Source organism: Falco naumanni, chromosome Z, assembly GCF_017639655.2.
Source record: "Falco naumanni isolate bFalNau1 chromosome Z, bFalNau1.pat, whole genome shotgun sequence".
NCBI classification, from domain to species: Eukaryota; Metazoa; Chordata; class Aves; order Falconiformes; family Falconidae; genus Falco; species Falco naumanni.
Window position 1 is genome coordinate 12,882,340 of NC_054080.1, and position 22,768 is coordinate 12,905,107.

The following is a 22,768-nucleotide window of genomic DNA, read 5'->3' on the forward strand; positions in this document are numbered from 1 at the left end:
GTCCCTTCAACAACTAAGCTGTACCCACCTACTGTCTGGCCATGACTATGAGATGATAATACAAGTATGACAACTGGCTGATAGCAAGCCCAAATGTGTAGATGCCTGCTGGGGTCCTAGTGCACCTTTTTCTTCAATAATTTGTGCCTCTCTCCAATAACCAGTACTGATTTTCTAAAACCAGCAGAAAACTCGTATGGTTGAAAACCCTGCCCTCAGCTGAAGCTGGTAGATACTGCTCAGTATACGCAATGGTTATTAGGGGGAGAAAAAACACACAATGGCAAACAGTGTAAACGCTCAAATGCATAATGAAGAAGACTGCAGCTCCCTAAACTCTGTTCTCCCAGGATTATTTTTCACAGTTTCTGTTGACCTTGCTGGCAGCAGGGCAAGCTTTGCTGACAGGTGGCTTCAGAGATCTGGATGACTTCTCCACTGTGGTTTGGGATGCCAGATTTACCAACTAACCCATCCTTGCTGCTGCCAGGTAGGGGGCAAACCACAAGCTCCTCTCCAAATGCATTTGGAAGTAAGTCAGCTTGGCAGCTTTCTCTACATACACTAGCAGTTATTTACTCTGCATGCTGATGAGACAGGACACAACTGTAAGTGGACACACAGACTGAACTGATCTCTATACACCCTCAAACTAATAAATGGGTAGATACCCTGAGTGCTCCCTCCTCAAATGAAAGCCAGCTGTATAAATGCCAATAACCACACACCCCTCTAAGCTACAAAATCCCCACACGTTATGTCTTTTTTGAAAACAGGTATAGTGGCACTTGAATGGAAAAAAGTCTGTAGCAAAACCTAACCTATGTGTATTGGATAGGAAAGAAAGAAAAAAGCCATTCAGATGCACCTCATATATCTTTGCATTATCACTGTCTCACATTTACTCTCTGAAAGTACTATTCCTCTTGTGCTTGCATATACACAAGCATCCTCTAGGAAGTGCACTTGAAACTTCCATCTTGCACGAGGCATTCTGAGCATCAGAGCAGCTTCCTAATATGCTGTATCTTAACTGTAGTAGAACGAGCAAGAAAAACATTTTTACAGCTGAATCACACATGCTTTATACAGAAGTGAATAGGCTTTCTCTTTTATGGTTTCTATGGAAGCCTTTAAACATGCAATCTGTGGTAAAAGGAAGCAAATCCTACCAAACTATGGCATTATTGAGGAAGGCTAAATGAATTAAGAGCACTGAGTAGGCTCTCAGAAATGTTAATGTGCTTACAGAGAAGGCACTTCCTTCCATTACCTTGTAAGTCTAGCCATCTCTTCTGGAAGGTCCAGAATATGCATAATTGTAGTGCTCCTGCCTCCTCAGTGTTCAAACACTCAGTGTCTCAGTATGGCTCTGGAAGGAACCTGTAACTGAGCCCATGTCATTCTGGTTATGGTTCCATGTATTAAACACAAAACCATCCCCTTGTGAATAAGATATTTTCCATGATGAAGAAGTATTTCCATAAAGCCAGTGAAAACAACGGTATATTCTGCTTGCTCTGCGTTTTCTCCTAGAAACATAAAATCATTCAGGTTGGAAAAGCCTTTGAGATCATTACGTCCAGCCATTAACCTAACACTGCCAAATCCACCACTAATCCATGTCCCTAAGCACTGCATCTACACATTTTTTGAACACCTCCAGGGATGGTGATACCACCACCTCCCTGTGCAGCCTGTTCCAATGCTTGACCACTCCTTTGTTGAAGAAGTATTTTCTAATATCCAATCTAAACTTCCTCTGGTGTAAGACATCTTAATAAATATTTCTGGATTAAATCCATGCTTTGTAGTTGTTTTTTTTCATGGGTCACTGTTAATTGCATGACACGACTGCATTAATCACTTTCCAATACACAAAGCAGATTCCAGCTAGCAGAACAACTGAGGAGTGTTTAATGTCAAAATCCAAAGCAGTGCAAAGGGATTTTCCTTCACTCTCCCTAATTTATTTGATAAAATACTCCTGGGATTAACAAGAAAGCTATAAACTGTGGCTTTGATCTCACTCCCTGTCATAGTCTGAGTGAATTGAGATGAGCAGATCCAGCAAATGTAAAGGTAGGATTTTTTAATATTTTTTTTTAACTGGAAGTCTTCAGTATGATGAAGAATGGCAGAAGAAAAGCAAAAACTTATCCTTTCAGTGCTTCAAAGGATATTAACTCATTATCAAGACAGACTTTTCTCTTGCCCAAACTTCCAGGCAAATTCCCTGTTAAAGGAAGAACGTGCACCAACACCCAATAGGTGAATATTTTTAAGTGCTCCAGAAAGTTCTCCAAGTACTAGAATCTTCCACTTCTCTACAGAAAGCGAGGATGAAGGATCCTTTCTTTGTGGCTGACTGCAGCTTTCCCCAGATTTTTTGCACTGGAGACTCCTGTCAGACAAGATTTGACAGGCAGGTGCTCTTCCCCAGTATCCCAGTTTACCTAAACTAGCATGCATCTTCAGTCTATGTTTTGACCGCTGGAATGTCAACAGCTTGAAGTCTAGCTTCTCAACACCCACAAGGTGGTTTATTTATTTCTCCTACCATTTATTTCCTACCGAAAGCTTCTTCCTGCCTTCTGTTACTGGAAGTTATAAAAGTTTTCCAGGATTATCTGAAGGAAAGTCCTGCAATGTAAGCACAAGTGAACTGCTATATAAGAATGTCCTGAGCAATGGATCTTTATCTCAGATGCCTCCTTTCAGAAACATGACTTGCTATTTCTTTAAGGGCTTCAGTGTTTGCTGTAGTGGCATATAGTGCTAATGCCTCCAGAGATCTATCCTGACTCTTTCCCTGAACTCAAACAAACTTCTTGTTCATTAGCTTCCAGTGCAGTTTACCAATGTCAAGTGCATTCAACTCAAGTTAAACATGTTGAATTACAACCTGTAGCTGCCAAGGAGGTGAGGGCTGCTACCTGTTTTTTTAGGCCCTCCTTGGAAGACATACCCGATAGAACTACATGGGGATGCTGCTCCCCTTCTAAATCATCAAGAACCCAACCTCAGGCAGAGACAAGTGATAACAAAAGTGTGTTCCTATGTGCTTGTAAAAGCTTGAGAAATAATGTTTTTCAGGATGGTCTTTCCCCTGTCTCCTCCCTTTCACACCTGTGTATTTCTTTTCCAGCTGACATTCTTTTACAGTGAACTTCTAGGATACTACCAGCTGTTCCCTAGTGAAACTCCACTCAATTCTTCTGAAGACTGCGCTCAAGGCTCAAATCCCAAAGAAGGAATCGGAAGAAAGCAAGATGGAAATCTTCCATTGCTACTGCCTCCCAACTCCAATGCCCATCTGTGCCAGGAGACCGGTGGATACTCTAAAACATCCATGTGGCAAGGTCTTGTTATATATTTGACTGCTTGGTAGGTTCACTGGATTTACATAATGTAGATACAAAATTCATAGAAATTAGGTGGAGAGAGGTTTAAAGAAGGAGAACGTAAAGAGAATGAAGATTCATTTGCAAAAAACTGTCTGCCTAGTAAATACCACTCTGCATTTTCTATTGTAGATGTCTGCCTTCCATTTTAGGAAGGAGGGAAACAGTGACTGGAGTGAGAGTTTACCTTTGGAACTTTCTTTCACCCAGGAGTTAACAGGATCAGATCTGCATGCCCAACTATGTAGTGAGCAGAGAAAACCACTATTAAGAACAAACTAATCCAATAGAAAAAGACTTTTCAAACACCCAGCACCCATACCTCTGCAAGTAGCCTCTGATCCAGACCATTGGCCATTTGGCTGACAAAGCCGGATGCTGGTTCCCACAAGATCAAATCCTGCTTTGCAACGGATCCCACAGGCAGCATTAAAGTAATTGTTGCAGACATTCTGGACAAAGTAACCATTTTCAGGGGGCTTCAGTTCAGGGCAGTGAACAACTAAATAATTAAACAACCACAACAGAGTTATGATGCTAGCTGGAGTGCAATAGGCTGCTGAAGGAAAACAGTTTTTTTCATTTTCAACTCAACTTGCATCTTGGTACTTTTGTTGTTTTGGAATGACAAAGAAAACTTGCACGCAATTTGACATGTACTTCACAGAGCAAACACAAATAAAAACATTGTCCCAGTACTGCATTGTGCGTTCCCGGGCTATTCCGTTCCTAGATGGAAACGCTTACCTTCACAGGTTTGTCCTACAGCATGATAACCCTCCCGGCATGTACAATCCTCAATAGAGGTACTTCCTGGTGGAGAACTGTGATTCTCGTCAGGACATGAGATGCAAGTGCTGATTCCACCTGGTGAACCCTCAGGTTTGTATGTTCCTGGTGGGCAAGCTGTTGAGCAAAAGAAAACATGACAGAAAGGAGTTCAGGATAGACAACTTTCGCAGGTAGCATAATTTTTCAGGTGTGTTGTTTTACTACTTTTTTTACCTAATATGTCCAGTGTTACTTAGGGCAGGAGCTTTCTCTGCTTGAAGTGCTGTAGAATGCTTACAGGGTTGAATAAAGCCCACCAAAGTTGGTGGAGGTCCCTCCAGTGACTGTCTCGGAGACTCAATATTAAGTCCATGATTAATCTTCTTGAAAAGAAGCCCAGTCCCAGAACACACACCAGATTTTCATTAATAAAAGCTGTGCTGACCTCATGAAGAGATTTTTGATTTAGAGGTGTAAAAAAATCCTTGCCATTTAAAACTTCACTGACATTTAATGCATTCAAATTCTAGTAACAAGCTAACAGCTAGCAAAAAACCCTGCCCTTGATTTATACATCATGATTATACATGATCTACACACTACGTTTGCTAAAATATATGAAACCACAAACAATGAAGCAATTAATCAAAGCAACTGCTTCTTGAAGATTTTGCACTCATTTATATCCCATTTAATATTTTTAACTCTGTTAAAGCCCTAAAGAGATTCAGGAGATGTCTTCAGAGACAGGGAAAATGCATTGAGAAAAGGCCCTCTCACCTGAGAACTTCAGATTGGTTGGATTAGTCTGAGTCTTATCTCTCTCTGCCTTGAATTCTATTCTTCAGGAAACCACCATTATCATTTATTTCACAAGGATGATGTAAGAAACAGGGGAGTGACTAATCAACAGGTGCTGATAAAGTGAAGTATTGCTTGATCAGGTTACCACTTGAAACAGAACTGAAAGACAGCTGGGTTGAAAAAAGTACCTCCTGATGTAAGGAAAGTTCAGGAAATATTTTGAGAAGGTTATGCAATATTAACACTGAAATCCAGCCAAAAAAGCTCTCATTTCATTAATTTCACTGTCTATGCATTTTCCTAATGGCCCCACTTTCTCTTGCAGACTGCAAGTCAGCCTCTTATTTCCTCCCCTCAGTACAGTCACTTTGTACCATCTGGTGTAGCTCTGGGTGGTATAAAGAACTGACCAACTGTAAACACTCTCAAGTGCCTTCCTCCTTACATAGTCAGATGTGATTGGCTTCTGGAGAAAATCTCTCCTGTTGAGGCATATTTCCTGGAGTTCAGAGATCCTGGCAGTATCAGTCTTTTCTTTGGTAGATATTGGGCCAGCTCTGTTTGTTCTGTGACTGCTAAGATACTCTAACTCTTGTCTTAATAATGGAAACAACTTCCTGCTTTCTAGACAACTGGAAAAAAAAAATCCAACCAAAAAACGATACCAAAAGAAACCTTATCCTCCTTTTTCTCACCTGTCATGGGAACATTGACTTTCATAAGCCAAATTTTATGAATTAAACCTTAAAAAAAATCAACCCATATGAACAGTTAGTACTTCTTTCCCACAGGAGCAGATTCTTTTAAAAGGCTTCCAGAGATGTTATTTTTGTTTCATTTTCAGAAAAATTTGCAGTTTTATTTTGAAGAAAGCAACCGAGTGGCTAGCAGTTAAAAGGTGATTTTGTGTGCTGTAAATTGGTTTCACAAATCTTTTTTAAAAAAGATTTCATGTTTAAAAAGACAGTGAAAATGCCTAAGCTAGGCAGTAAAAGATATAAGTACAAATCAAAGCATTTCAGGAAGGAAAAAGGGCTGAAAAATCCAAACAGAATTGGAGCTGGGAATTTTTCATTTTTGTTCTGAGACTTTTGGAAAAGCATCTGCAAAAAGATTCCTTTCCTATAGCTCATCTGCTTTTCCCACCCAAGACATTCCTTTTGGACTGCTACTGCTTCTTTGTTCTCTTCTGTGCAGAAATCCCCGTATTGGACATTAGATCTCTCCAAAACACTCTCTCATGCTTCAGATGATCACCTCCAAACTGTCTAAATATCAGAGGTATTACTGTGAAATTTCTTTAAATACTTCCCTGTGGCACTTTGTGGAAGTCTCTGTGCATGCTTGCTAAAAACTAATTCTATCTAGCACAAAGTGATGAAGTACATACAGGGACCTACTGTATGACAAAGTGGCTCTCCACGTGCCAGCTGAAGTCAATCACTCTCTTCTGTTCTATAAGCGCCATATAAAATGACATCTAAAAGAAGTGTTTAATTAAAAAACCCCAACAAAACAACAAAAAAACCCCCGTAAGTTCTCTCTTTCTTGCAACCTCACCTTAGATGAAGAAGCAGCAGCTCTTTCCTGTTTCTGTTTTGAAAACTATGGGATAAAAATAATCACCCTTTCTACGATGTGGGCATTTTTAACAAGAAACCCTGTAATATGCTTAGGGCTTTGAATCAGTCTGGCTTTGACAAAAATTGTTCATTCTGAAATTACACTTACAATTTCTTCTTCCCAGTGAAGCAACAGGAGGCAAATAATACTGTTAGAATGGTTATGCCTGTTGGGAAAGACAAGTTTCCGCAAATGTCCTGACTCCTCTTGTATGCTTCAAATGCTTCCCATTGCCTTTCCAAAAAGTCGAATTACATCCTATCCTGGCTTTTTATGTAGAATTGTCTCCAAGCCTGACTTCCGGAATTCCTCATTGACCTTACCTGTCCCTTAGATATATTTAGCTACAAAACTCTACGCAACCTACATTCAGAATTTCCACAAGATAACACTTGGTTTCAGAACTATTTCTAAGTGTGTGAGATCACACAATCTATCCTGACTGGTTTTAGAACAGAGCATAAGCATGCTGACCTCTGTGCATTTTCATCAGAGCCATATTAGCATGGTTAGCATGGCCACAGCTTAGGTTAAAACCATCCAAAATCACTGATGGAAAAGCAGAGCTTTGGTCATCTGCTGCAGTCTGCACTTGTCTATACCTGACCCAGTCAGAGTGCAGACCCATCCCCTCCTGCTCCAGGAAACACTACAGCATGGCCCAAGTCAACAGACAGCGATGCATTCAGAGGCAAGAAAGAACTTGAGGGGCAAGCACTCTGAAAAGCACACATGGCCATATCGATGACTGATCATACATGTGTCTCCTTAGGGTGTCTTCAGAAAATCAAGCAGTGCCAAATTTTCATTGCATTCTAGTCACCAGTTTGCACTCACTAACATCCCTTTATACCCACAAAACCTGACTGCAGGGAGAGATCATGTTCTCCAGTGCTAATCTGTAAAAACAATTTAATTTTTTTTCAAGGTTTGCTTCCCCTTGCCAACAATGCAATAGTATAAAAAGGCTCAAAACGCGTACAAATGAACCCCAGTGTAAATAAGCATCAATCCAGCACTGTCAAGAATGACAAAAAAGGCAAGAATCTTAAAATGGGGAAGCGGTATCAGCCTTGAAACAGAGAAGACACTTATATATATATCTGCATGTATGATCTTCTCAACAAAAGATTTAAATACGGCCTGTATTTGAACCGTATTGTTCGCAAGGGGAAGAGCAAGGAAATGCTTATTCTTTAATGTAATTCTCCTCTTGAGACCAGAATAGTGAACACTGAGCTACACCAGAGGATTACCTCTTTGATACAGGAATGAAAGGATATCTGGAAGCAGGATTAGTGTGCTAACTAAAACAAGCACAAGCCCCAAACTCCCCACGCACACAAAGGTGGCTCACATTGAAGCTGTCATCAACAATAACCTGCTCTAATGAAATGGTAGATATTCACCAACATGCAGATTCTGTTGTCCATGTTAATGACAGTACAATAACCCTCTGATCAGAAATGGGAAAGAAATAATACAGGCTTACTTCAGCATGCCTCCTGCACTTTCTTCCTTGGTTATGCTCTCCTAGGATATACAACTAACTGAAAAAATGGAAGAAAATCCAGTGGGTCTCTTCTGGTTTTGAACACTACAGGGCTTGATGACTTCTTAGGCCACCAATGGAATACACTTTCTTAATCTTTTATCTATCAAAAACAATTAAGTTGTGTGTACAAAAGAAATCACTAGAAAGGAAATATGACACAGGTCTGCTAGAAACAAAGACCCAAAGGGTGGACATAAAAACACTTCAGTCAACACATATGTATTGATAGCATTAACTGTATGTTAAGACATTGCCTGAAGCTGAACAATAGACATGGAAAATTAGGAGAGTCCACCAAACATCAAAGGACACTTTCAAATTCAGGTGAAATTCTTCTGCTCTGCCTGCTACAATAATAACAAACTTCATATTATAATCTTCAAGCAAGAAGAATTTAGTATCGTAAAAGTGACAACATAAAACAAAGGATATTTCAGAGATTCACCAAACACTTAACCTGTATTATCCAGTTTGGCTTTTTTTAGACTGCAAATACTAAAGCCAGTGGCAAAGTTAAGCCACGCGGTGTTGAACCCACTCGACAGCATAAAGACTCTAGTCTGGATTTAAACAGGTAGAGATCATGTGTCAAAGGATTCTACTCAGACACAGGACCATGAGTATTCCTCTGAATGTACAAGTACAAATTGTATGTATTTAAAAATGTAAATCTTGTAAAATCCTGGGAGAGCAGGCAAGCTCAGTTTCCTCTCCAACTTCTCTGGTGTATCTAAGTCACTGAAATGGAACTGTTCTTCACTGATTCCAATGTAAGACAGAGGAGAGTCAAACTCCATGTATTTCAAAGATTAATTTGAGGGATTTTGTGTTTTGTTCAGTGCATAATTTCTCCCGCTAACTACATATACTAAGTAATCCCTGGCATGAGCATTTTTTTCTACACTTGATGCTAATGAAGGATCCGATTAATGGTTTATCTTTTGTGGGATATGGCAGGAATCACATAGAAAATATCCTGCTGTCTCCTGCATCAACCTGAGCTCTATTCATACACTGCTACTGTGATGACCGTAGTCTCTAATTTTCATTTTCCCCCCATATATGTAAAGCCTAAATGAAATGACACCATGATGCAAATTACAAATATATAAATAGACTTTATAACTCAATCCTCAAACTTTATAAATGAGGAAGAAAGCCTAGTCTTCCATTTAATCAAACTGATTTCACGCTACTGTAATTACTTTTATGACACTGATTACACGGATACACATTCAGCCTAAGGAAGTGGTAAACCTGTCCCACAGTCAGAGAGTATACCATGAATATCTGTTCTTATTTTGGTTTGCTGGTGTCTACTAAAATGATTTAATCCACAGGTCACAGAATCTCTGAACAACAATTACTGGGTGTTGTATTCGGTTCTTTCCCTATTTCCTCAGTTTTTGTTACTCAACATACTAGGACAGGAGATTTTTGTTGATGTGGATCTTTTGACCTGGCATATGCGGTCTTGTACTTTTATTCATTCATTGGAAGTTATGTGGAAGATCCACTGTGTGCCAGAACTACTTCAAACTATAGTCCACAACATCAGGACAACCAAACCCTCAAATTAACTTACATTTATGCCCTTGGAGGAGAACTACAGCCTGAAGATGTGGGCTCTTTCTCCCTCTGCTTTACTTCATCAAAGATTCTTACGCCTTGGCAACAGCAAAAATAACACGAAAATTAGAAAATATGTCACTCTGATCTTCACGTGTGTGAAAAAAGGGCTGTGGTAGGTGTATTTGCCATCAGCTATGCTTTAGATTTGCCACCATGAATGGGCCTTTATATAAAGCTTAGTTATTTGACTAAATAGAAGTAAAAAACTTTCATGAGGAAGGAAGTACAAAGAAGTTACAGTACATTACCGTATGCTGCATCTTTCTACCCTGGTATCTGTGTCTTTCATTATGACAATGTACTACACAATCAGATTTGTCCAAGGGCTGCATGTACCCTCTATAGAATCAGCACTAGGAACAAGGGGCTGTTATGTATTCCCTGTGACAATGGCCTACAAAATAGAATATGCTTTACAAAGATAATGCATGGTGTCAAGGAAGAAATAGAGGTCCCTGTTCCACACCAAGCAGCTAGACTTCCTGACGCTTTTCCACCTGTTGCTGCAGATGAGAAAGACTTCGGGATGTCTTGTAGTACTAGCATGCAGTGCTGCCCACCCCTCCTTCCTGCCTCAAAAAAACATTCTTCTGCTGCTGCACAGTTCATTTGCGAGTGGCCTCTGCAAGGGAAGAACATGAATAACATGGGAAGCATAATGGAAACCATGACTGCACGAAACTCACCAGTCCCTGCCCTGTCCATGTATTTCATAGTGATAACTCTTGGCTATTGCTGTAAATACTGTATTCTGCGAATACCTGCAAAAATACAGGATTCTGTAATTTTCAGGTCTATTCTACTAAACCAAACGATCAACCAGTTGTCGGTTTCTCTCCTGGAATTTAAACAAGCCAGTAAATACTCAGCTTGGGCCAGAAGAAAAACAGTCCACCCTGGCCTCTGGAATGTACCTCACTGGACCTGAACATGAAGATCTTTAAGCATGCTTCTCAAAGACTTTCCACGCTCTGGGTCTATAGTGTAGAGACTGCCTCCAGAAGCTACAGCTCTTGTCACATTTAAATTATCTGGGAAGGTACTTTTTTTTAAAATCTCCTATATTGTAGGTTTGTCAGAACAGGCACTTTGTGCCCATGAAATGCCTTCAGAAAGCTAAGGAGAAAAAAAATCTAAACCTTTGGCAGATGCTGTAATCCACCTTTCTGCAATTTGCAACATGTATGGTGCCATAAAAAAACCATGAGTCAGGAGCATGCTAGGATTACAAAAAATAGGCAAAGATGTGGCTTTAGTTAAATAAATATTTGACATGTAAGACTTGTACAAAGAAAGGAACTGTAAAGGAAAACCTTGAGCTTGCCTTTAAGTTGTGGAAATCAGGGAAGGATTTGCTAAGTCTTTAGTATTTCCTGTTATCCCCAGCATGTGCTCTGCATTAATTTCAAACACTGAACCTGCTCATCCATCTGCTCTTTGTCAGTATTCCTTAAGCACCCTTCTCACAGCAACATGATTAGCAATTTAACAAGCTACATCAAATAGGAACAGAGAAGACATGTATTTTACTCCATGTCTTTATTAGATTTACAAATTTCCTCTCACTGGGGACAGCAGGCTGAAATAAGTCCAAAGTTTAGCTATAGATATGATACATAGGGAAGGGTTCACTCAAATCTTTTTATTGAGTTTTCAGGTATCAAAATTGTAACATTCTACTACCAAGTAGGCTGCAGCTTTTGGAATGCCACTTTCAGATGGTCTAGCTCTAGGTCTTTAAGTAATTTGAACAATCACAACAAACTTTCAGCAGCAATAACTTGTTCACAGTAAAAATGAGAAATTTGGATCCTCTCCCATGGGACAGAACTGCAAAGTTGCCTGGAAGGAGATGTAGTCCCTTGGGTGAACATCCTATCTCAGTACCTGAAGCATACCCAGTGTGGGGAACAATCTGCCTGCTGAAGTATATAAGCCCAAAAGATGTGACAACTTGTAAAAGTTAGGATGCCAAAAAGGACCTTCTTTCACAGGGAGATCTGGTTGTGAGCCACAACTGTGCTGACCATCCTTGAGTAGGCTTGGGTTCAGCACAGGGGTCTTCAAACTGTTTAACCAGGGGCCGGCGCGGATGCAGTGGCAGGCAGCCATCTGCGGCTGCTTGGTTTCCCCCCCAGCCCCCGGCGGGGTGTGGGGGGGGTGGAGGGTGGGGGGGTGTCTGTAAATACCGGGGGCCGCATTGAGGACCCTGGGGGGCCGTATCCAGCCCACGGGCCATAGTTCGAGGACCCCTGGTCTAGCATATTTAGACAGGATCACTGCAAAGCAATGATTCTGACTACAAAATATCCTCCTTGGTAATACCAGTTGTACTGAGAATGTATAAAGAAACCATTTACGCCCAATTTTAAAACTTATAAAAAGCAGACCAACTAATATATGTTAAAAACATGGTGACTGCCTTAAACAGAGTCATCCTTCAACCACACATGTCCATTGCAAGGACACAGAGCTTTGAAAACTATTTTAAATGTTTTACAAACATAAAAATAAAGACTACCATGTACACTTTTACAGAAGGTAACTTCTCTCTTTGTCTCCAAAGCATGTGGCTTACTCAGGAATAAAACAAGAAAATTCTGATTCCGTGTACTGTATTGTAATTTAAAAAGAAGCCTACCAATGCTTCATTTCAAGCCACAAATTTACAAGATATATCCTGACAACTTGTGCAATTTATATACACACAAATGGCATTCATGTACTGAATTAAAATGAAGCTATTTTGGCTTAAATTTCACTGGCATTTTAAATAGTGTTTATAGGTGAGCTGTTTGCATACACATCAAATCTAGCCTTAGTGACACATTCGGAGGGCATACCCAACACAAACATAAATATCCTTATTAGCTGTGGATATCAGCTTATACCAGCACTTTTGATTTTAGAGCTTGGATACTTATTTATGTCCTCATGTCCCTGCATATTTCTAAAACCTATCATGCTAAAAGTGTACAACAAATTCTGAAAATACAAAAAGGTCCTTCTGGGAAACTTAGTTGATTGTGTAAAGTTTGCCATTCAACTAGAGATTATTTATGAGTTTACATGCAAGTGAAGACTTTGGGTCCAAAAGTTTGCACACCATCAGACCCTTAATTACAAGGGGAAATTAAATTCTGAAAATGCTTTGCTCAGAGCAGAACTACTATATAGTAGGCTTCTCTGGACATGGTCTTCACCATAATCACAGACACACATTCCTCAGCAAACCTTGATCACTGCTGATGTGACAGCACATGTTGTTCTAAATAGTACTGTTAAAAATTACTTGCATCTCTGGATAGCTTCCTGCTATTTAAATTCATCAACACTGAAAAGGAACATCACCATCCTGTCCTAGGTGCACTTATTTGCGATTTTAATATACTTGCTGTGAAGTTATACTTTTGCTTTTACAAAACTGTAAAAAAATACAGACAGGCTGAAGTAAAGCCAGTGCCATTAAAAAGAACCCCAACATCTTAATTAGTTTGTGCTACACAGAGATGAGCAAATAGCTGTTTCAGAGATCTAGTACCTGTCTCATGTGAAGGCACTGCAGGCCTAGTTTTCTCTAGGCCTGGTTCAACCATCGTACCATGTAACAAGTAACTCTTCTTTTCAGCTGACAAAAAGGATTCTGGGTAAAGGAGGAAAAGGGAGGTTCAAGAAAAGGATGAATATGCAGGGCAGGGATTCAAATCAGATGCAGGGAGCAAAGTCACGTCATACTTTTTCTTACTTTCTCATTACTACTCATTGTACCAACAAATCCACCAGTCCATCACCTCCCTAACAAGTTGGACTAGATGCTCAAAGAGCCAAAATTATTGGTAGACCAAATCTCCAGTGATGTTAGTTAGATGCATCAGAAAAGTGAAAAAGCTCCATCTGGGCTGCACTATGGGCTGCTTGGTTAACTTTCACGTGAGCTAGATGCACACACTGGAATGCAAGAAATAGTCCTCCTTTATCCACAACTGGGAAGAGTGACTACTTGGAGATCCGAGAGACATCTGAGATGGGGCTGGGTAAAAAACAACTGGTTAACAGCTCCTGATCTGTTACACCCAGAGAAAGATGGACAGAAGTGAGAATCTGCTCCACTGTCTACAACTCTTGGGACATGCTTTTTTTTTTTTTTTTACCACAACTCAGGCAGCACTTGCTCAGCACAGCCTACACTCTACTCCAGAAGCAGGGAGCAACAGCCTCGAGTTACAGAGATAACTCAGCAGATCACCTTCTCCTGGGACACCTCGAAAGGTAATTATTAGGGACTAGAGTTTAGAAGTCAACAAAAGCACCCCAAGCTCCACAACACTGACAGGTTTCTGCAGTAAAGAATATGCCTGGTGGTTCAAGATCCATATCCATTGTGTTCACCTGCTCAGCAACTTGAACAGTTTTGTGTTCAATGATTCTTGGAACTTAAAAGTGTAACTAAAAATGACTCTCTGGTCAAACTGAATCAGTAAACTGGCCTTCCTGAGAACTGCAAGTTGCATGAGGAATCCAGGAAGTCAGAGACTCCACATCCTCAGATTTTTGCATCCAAGCACAAATTGTGAATATGCTCTCTGGCAAAATATTAACAGAACCCTGTATGGTCCTGAATTATTTCCTAGTCTAATATGAAATGCTCCCTTTCTGCTGTTGTCTCCAACACCCACTCTCACCAGCTGTCAGTATATATGATCATGAAGAAAAGGAAAAAAAAAGATACCTATTCCTGTCTCCTTTCTCTGCAGATCAGAGTAGTTCCAGTTGCTGAATAACAGATGGGGAATGCAGCAAGTAAAAGCTATTATAAACAGGAAAGTGAAGCCATTTCTGCCAGACCCTCAATAAACTGTCACTACTGCATTAGGTGCCAAACTTGGCCTCTTTTCCACATCCCTTATTTTTATCATTAAATATACTTTTCAACAACAGTGATTATACTCCTATTAAGTAACATTTCTGAGCACTGAAGATATAGCACATGACTGTGCAGATGGAGAACATATGTCACTATTTCCACGTTTATTTACTCAGCAGCCCAGGGTAGAAGTCAGACAGTTTTTGATTAACTTAAGAGAACTGAAGCACATGCAATGGCTCAGGCCAGTAATCAGACAATAAAAAGTGGTTGGTTTGCCAATTTTTATTTTTATTTTTTTTACATATTGTGAAACTAGCTCAGCTATCCCCATGCAGAGTTCAGTAAACTGTTGTAATCTCAATGTTATAGTTTCTACTTGATTCCTGGAATCACTACTGATACCCATGACTTACTGTGAAAAATGCCATAAATCCCATTCTCCGTTCCTCATGCAAAACTCCTATGGAAACTGACAGGATCTCCTGAATTCTTTCAACATTATCTCACTATGCAGATCAAAACAGAGTCTTGTTTACAGAAAGCAAGAGCACTGAGAGAACAACTAGATAACTGTGCTCACTATTAACTGCTGCTTGCTTAAGAAACATTTGGAAAAGTGATTGCTTCTCACTTCATTTCCCCCATTTTCCCTTTCCTTCTCCCCTCTCATTTCTTTGCAAGCCATAAAGCAAATTCTTAAGGATGGATCTGACTCTTGCAAAAGCAAGTCAGCTGCGAGCAAAAGGGTCATCTCAGATTTGAACTGAAGCAACATGTTTTAAGTACTAAGTCCTGTGCCTGCCAAGGAAGTGAACTTTGCTACTCCAAAAGCTATGGTAAAAAAATTAAAGGCAAAAAATACTACGTTGCAGTACCACAACCTTACACAAAGCCTTACTCCTCTGTCTAACAAAGCTTCCTTCTGTCAAGAACCTCCATTAAAACATTTCTGAACAACATGTTTGCATCCCACACTGAAGAGCACTGACCTGGTCTTCATTGCTTAGCCACTCTGCAAACAACCTTCTGCAATGCAGGAGTTCTCTCATAAAGCAGGTATCCCTGGCTTGTGAGTCATGTGTTCTTAAGGCCTCTTCTTGCTATCAGTACTGACCAAACATTTGCTAAAGTAGCAACCTGTAACATCTGAAGGCTTTAGTGAAGTTCAGTTGTTTAAACTAGAATGAAATAGTCTGCCGCTGCTGCCAGAAAGGGAGCAGAGAAACAGCAGAGTGAGATTCTTTCAAGAACTCCCAAGGTACAACAAAGTGAAACTGTGCTCTGTGTCCCACTTCTGTATCCTCTTTGCAGCTTCAAAGGTATTTTTACACCCTGGAGAAGCAGAATCACATGTTCTTTTTCTAAAGGGCAGTGAGAGATCCTTTGTATGTTTCAGGAGGAAAAAGGTCTGCCACACTTCTGGTCCTACTGTTTCTAAATGCATGCCTTTTTTCTGACCTCCTCTGCCATAAACAAGGCCATCTACACCTGCAGAGATGGAGAATAAGGAGGAGGAACATTCTTAACTGCAACCTGAAGCAAAAAAAAAAAAAAAAAGAAGAAAAGGCAAGCAGCAGTAACAATTAAATCACTGTGTAATGGACCTAGGACTTATGATTATTAAACCACTGATTTTTAACTAGAAATTCTATTCCTAAACAGCACTTGATTCCAATTAGTTAGGTTCACAGATAATTAATGCTGTCTAAAAATACCCCAGTTTCTCCTGAGCTGGAGCCAAATTCTTGGCTAATTTCTTGCACTTTTGCAGACTGTGAAACAGTGAGGGATGCAAGCAACAGATGACAAACTATCTCTCTGATGTAGGAATGTATGAGGCACTGCACTTTCTATTTCAACACAGGAGGCCTCCCAAAAATGACCTTAAAAGCAGTGAAAATAAATCAAACCAGCATCACTGGGAGTGAAATTTAAGGCATTACAGGCAATTTTGTGAAGCATCACATTCACAGACTTTGAACTTGTTAGCTTTCATCCTTGTCTGTGCTTCAGCCTTGAGGCAAAAACCAGACAAGTAACAGCTGTAATTATTACCTGCATCTTGCGGGATAGGTAGTTAAAAAGGAGTGAGGCAACCAAAGTACAATAAGGGGCTTCCCTTATGTTCTCAGGGTACAATTTGCCATCTTGCCTGTGACATAGTGGGAAGTGCTCAGGCAGCTGCTGAAGAACTGCTGGTGACGGTGAAAAGCTATTAGGACAGTGAAGACAGCAGAATCCTGGAGGCTGGCAGAACGTAACATCTCATTTGTCAAATGGAACTGAGGGCCATGCACACTGTGCTCCTGGGGCCATAGCACAGCTTAGTACCGCTTCTAGGCCAAACTGGCACCTAGGCTAGGACAACCATTGTCATGGATAAGTACTGAAAAGGAGCATCAGTGCGAAGTGGTGGAAAAAATAGGAATGCAGGTAACCCTCAGCTACTGCTACATTGAAGAGACACTGGCAGATGGTGCCTCAGTGTCCGAGTCTGATATACTCCTCATTTTTTGTAATCACATTACTTCTGTTCTCATGAGTTGGGACTGTGGACACAAGGTGGGCTACTGGTCCACCTAAAAAAGCCATATATAACTTTGTTACTCCCACTGCTGAAATCAAGTCACTAGTGAAGACCAGCTGCCCTTGCCTTTGTGTACTCCTATGCCATGATGTAACCACCACCCCTGCACTGCCACTGGGACAGTTTTTTGAAGTGTTTTTGGCTAACCAGGAAGAATATGGGTACTCACAGAAGTGCCATGTTTTAAAAATGGTGTTGTATTTTGTAAGGCATTATATTTTGAATTTCCACTCAGAAATAAAAGAGCAATATTTACGTACGTGTTTTACTCCTCTACAATTCACTATGACATAAAAATTGAAGTGAAGGAATTTGCAAATGACAGCATGTTTTGATCCTCACTATGCTGAGGCAAAGACATAAACTCTCAAAAGACGGAACCTATGTATTTGCACCTCAGGTGATATTTCTTTGCTAAGCTGACAGGTCTAAAGGACCAGAGTATATTTAGGTGTACAAAGTAATGCTTCTGTGAGACAGATAGTAATGGAAGTCCAAAAGAAACTACATGTAGCTCTTCTGGTGTTTGGCAAGCATTCCTCATGTTCTGTGTTGATACCAAGACTCCTCAGAATAAGGCTACTAAGCCCTCCATTCTCCTTTTTGCACTTCGAAACACCTAGTCCTATGAACTCAATTACTTGAAAGAGCATCTTCTGCAGCACTTCATATTCCTGCATGCAACCCTTTCTCCCATACCGTCTGTCTTGAGACCTACGGCACCTCTGTGCCACAGATATAAAAAAGATGCATAAGATTTAAATTAGTTAGCTGCTGTATTTAAAGGTACCAGAGTACCTCTACACTGGCCTGGACTCCCCAGAGTACACACACTGTCGCTACTGTTAAGACCCACTAGGCTTGTCTCCTATGATGCTAAAGTTATTGCAGCAGGCTTTAGCAGACTGCTGCTCCCAGACCTACTAGGCTTTGTGGGATGCTCTGTGGGCAGCAGATGGGCAAAGTGTGAAACAAGGCACAGGAAGAAAAAACAGTTAACAGGTCAACATTTTCCTCCAAAGCTCCAGGTGTTTTTACAGACATTAAACTCAGAATATAAATATATGCCTTTAAATTACTGTGACTTAAAGAGTATTCCCAGCTTGTGCAGATGTAGGTGTTTCTGCATTTCACCAGAACACTGGCATTTCCTGTCTCTATCTCTTAGCCGTTTTTAATACCACCTATGCGTATTTCCAGATAAAAGAGTTTTTCTAGGGGAACACAGTCAGAATACAGCAAGCACTTTTCTGTCATAAAATCATAAAAACTGGAGCTGAAGAGAAGCCTGAGAATAGTAATAGGAATGTTATACTCTAGACCATTCCATGAAGCCCCAGCCAACAAAACAGGCTGGAATTAATAGCAATGATCTGAGAAAAAAACCATGCAGCATTAGCAGCCCCAATGTAGGAAAGTTCTTGTACTTTATCTTCTGGCATTCTTTTTTGAGAAACAAACTACACACCAGAAGAAGATGGAAACTTTGCATGGGTATTTACTATGGCATTTACAAGGGAACACCCTTTGCTTGAACTTTTGGGGCCAAAAATCTGCTTATTTTTTTATCTATCCTCAGAATGTCTCTTTTGCTCTCATGGAGAAAAACCCAGCAGATTTGCCTCATGGCCAAAAGAAGGAGCCAGATTTTAGGTTGTCACAATAGGGTGCAACTCTGCATAAAATCAATACAGCTGCACATACCTACACAGATGGAGATTTTGCCATTCCGCTATGCTTTTCAACAACAAAACCCTGCAACTTAGTGCTTAATTGTATTGGGTTTTGTTTCAGATCTGTCAGGTCCAAACTAAACAACATGATTATAATTAGACCAATTGATTATATTACACACACTTCTGTAAAATCAATGTTTCTCAACTCCACCCCCCCCCAATGTCACCCCACCTACCCCCCCCCAAAAAAAAGAAGAAAAAAAAAAAAAGGTCCATTCATTCTTCCCATTCTTGTGGAGGAAAACAATTTATACTTAATAAATTTCAGACAGGGAGAAAAAATTCAACTCCTCAAACTACCTTCAGATGTCAGCCCTACTAAAACATCTGCACTGGAAGTGTGAGTTGCTGGTCTGGCTTTGTTTTGCATGGTAACAAATTAAACCCTAGGGTTTTGGCCTGAAGACGTTCCCATTTCTGTGCAAAGTCCTGATTTCTGTTTTCATCAAAACACCAACAAGAACCAGAAGAAACCAATTTCCTGTTTGATGAAACTGATCTGTGTTGCTGCTCTCTCATTCTCAAGGAACCTCGTCACACTCCACCAGGCAGTCAGCACTGTTTCTGGGTGAGAAGGTTGGAACATCCGCAGTAGATTTTAGAGTGACAGAAGAAAATGAGGCTGATTAGAAGACAGCAGACCAAACTGCTCCTGTCCATTCTGGCTGTTGAGTATCTGGCAGATAGATTGAGCTTATCATAAAATGTCTGCAATCTATTTGCCCTAATTCTTCTCCAAGCTGAGTAGGCTTTTGCCATCTTTTCATCACGGTGTTTTTTCCAGCATACTCTACTGGCTGCCTGCTGCCTTTGCTGGACTGGTACCAGCATCTGAAGTACTTCTGGACCCTTGAGAATGAAGAAACATAGAATCCGCACAGTGGGAGAAATGAGGAGCATAGCTGCAGAGGACAGAAAGAGAAGGCTTCTTCCCGGGGAAGTGACTGTGAAATGATCTGTGGAACCTGCCAATCTTCCACACAGAGCGCAGGGAAGTCAGCTGGACAGGAGTGAATAGGAGAGGCAACAGAAAAGCCATCATACCCCTTCTTGCTACTGTCTTTACTGTTTTATAATGGTGGCAGCCAAATAGAAGGTAGTACAAGCAACATCTATATTGCCTTTTGGGTAAATATCCCTTGAAAGACCTTCTTTAGGTCAAAATCTCCAAAGACTTATTTAGCTGTGGGTTATGACCTGATAAGCACCTTTGTTCTACATGTAGAACATATAGAAGGTGTAGAAGCACCTTTGCTTCTACATTTTTCTTCTCCCCCTCAGCAAACCCACGGCAATTAACAGACGACCATTTCTGAACATTTGCTAAATTATGCAAGCTGCATTTCATACAAAGTATTTGCTTCCTGTTGGAAGAGAAATAGACAATTTTACTTATAGTGCTGAAAGGAATAGTACTCACTCTTACAGAGAACACACTCTGCAATAATCACTGGCCTGGGTTGAGTAACTATCACAGCACACATCAAGGCAAAGATTTTAAAATAAAATAAAATTTAAAAAAAATCCTACACTCCACATTCAATTGGAAACTGATCCTGGGAGCTAAGACTCAAATTTGTTTGACCAAATGACAAACACACCATGTGCAATCCATCAAACTCCAAATGCAGGGACACAATGACTGCACGAGTCTGTCACCTTAAGAGTGCTGTGCTCCATTCTGGTTAAATGGATCAGCTTTGACAAGACTTTGGGCGCAACTTAGAGAAGCTAGGAATCCTGATACCTATTCACAACCTCAGAGGCACAGGCACTAAGGTTAAACCTTTCCAGTTAATTGTAGTGCAAATTACATCCTGGGAATGACTTAAGTACTTAAAGGTGATGCTCTGGAGCCTTGAAGAGCCACTAGGAACCAAACAGTTAATTAAAACAAGCTCTAAGTCTCTTAACCTCTCTCCTCATTTCAGTAATTAACACCCTTTGCTGTATACTGCCATCTTATTTTATCCATGATGCACTCTTCCAAGTACTTTTGGTTTTCCTTTTCCAGACAAAAACTACTTAAAAGTTCACAGAATGCTAAAATGTCTGCTTTTAATTTGCGAAACTGGCACAAGTTCAGGAATAATATGTGTGCATGTGCGCCTGTGAAAACATCCTGGCTGTGTGTTCCTGAAAAGGTATTGAAGGCAAGATGACACCATGTAATCCATAGGGGTGACCAAAGAATGTTGCAGTAAAAACCTTTTAATTAAGGGATTCCATGGACATACAATTATTCCAGTAAGTGCCTGGTATGATGCAAGTCCTAATCCTGAAAATGATTTCCGAATCTGCAAGACCAGACAAAGGCTTATTAAAGGATTGCACAGCTGGAAAAGGAAAGATGTTTTCAAACCATGTAAAATCTCAAGGTAAGGTAAGACAGCCTGCTTTTTATCCTGTCTAGAGACTCAAGGCAAAGCCAGGCTTAACGGTAGAGGTTTTACAGTCATTTAACTAAAGGCTAAACCTAGCTGGTGCTGTATTTACACTTGGAGCCTTTTTCATTGTGATGGCCACCTGCAATGGCTGCACTGTGGCCAAAGGAAAGCTTAGGCGCTCAAGGGGAAGCCTAAGTCTGTGCCTAAGGCACACAAAGCTAGAGACTATTCCTATGTCATGTCTATTTCTATTCAGAGCACAGTTTCTGCTCCTCTCAAGCCCTCCACATGGTTGATTTTTCTCCTTGAATTGCACCTATGAACTTGCCAGATACTTTATATATATATAATATATATATATATACTTGCCAGAAGCATTATTTTCATCCTGAGGTGACCAGGACAAGTCACTTCCAAGATAAGGAAAAAAGGGTAACTTGTGCATCACTTTCTAACTTTTCATCCAATTTATTTCAGAAATAGCTCTGTACTGAATACAAAAGAAAGCACAGAGACTTATTTTCTAAAGCCTCAGATGACATCTAGTTGCAAAGGACAATATGTTTTTCAATACTGTATACAGATGTAAAATTACACCTCTCCTTTTCTGGTCTGCACATGTCAAAATTGAATCTGGGTTTTCATCTCTAACCTATAACTTTGTTCTGAAAGAATTTCCTCAGAAACGGTGCCTGTATACACAGGTTTTCAGGGTTTTCTGTCTTCACTACAGTTCAGTTTTAAATGCAAAGGAAACAAGATATATCATGCAGAGTTAGAAAAATCATATATCAGTGAAATAATCATTATCCATATTACTTATCATGTTACTTAAAATATTTATTTTTGCAACAGAAGATACGTATAAGTTGACACATCAAGCCTGAAGAAGACAGAAAAATGAGTCACTCCTTTCCAAGGACTTGATCCAAAACTCATTAACAGTATTATAAGAGGAAACACTCATTCACTTCAACAAGCTTATCAAAAAGACGGATACAGTTAAAAAACACCAGTAGCTGGACATGTCATTTGTTAAGGTGAAAAAACTTGTACCAAACTGATGAAGAAAAGCTCTTTTTCTACAATTTTGCAAGCAATGCCATTGGTTAGATTTTAAAACTTCAACATTTCTATGATGGTTTGGAAAGCTCCCTGCCTCACTCTAGAGATTATTAAAGAGTTTTTCTGATGGACTGTATCTGGATTAAAATTCCATTTTGGAAATGATGAGCTTCACAATCTTAAACAAAACAACAATACTCCTCCAAAACGAAGGAAAAACCCCAAGCAAGTCTCACGATTTGCTCCACCTGAGTTGTGAATACTTAGATCCCTAAAGAAAGATAAATAAAATCCCAACCTCAACAGTTTTTTTCCTACTTATATTTATAAAACATAT

General features: G+C 40.1%; 1 protein-coding gene across 1 annotated transcript in view; it reads right to left on the reverse strand.

The window, feature by feature from the left end:
• The window catches only part of SVEP1 (sushi, von Willebrand factor type A, EGF and pentraxin domain containing 1), a 128,755-nt gene that overhangs the window by 81,873 nt on the left and 24,114 nt on the right, over positions 1 to 22,768 (reverse strand). Inside the window, exons 4-5 of the mRNA XM_040580415.1 lie at positions 4,152 to 4,310; positions 3,727 to 3,906 (exon numbers count right to left, since the gene is read on the reverse strand). Of these exons, the coding sequence (XP_040436349.1) occupies positions 3,727 to 3,906; positions 4,152 to 4,310 (339 nt within the window). The remainder of the gene's footprint in view (positions 1 to 3,726; positions 3,907 to 4,151; positions 4,311 to 22,768) is intronic.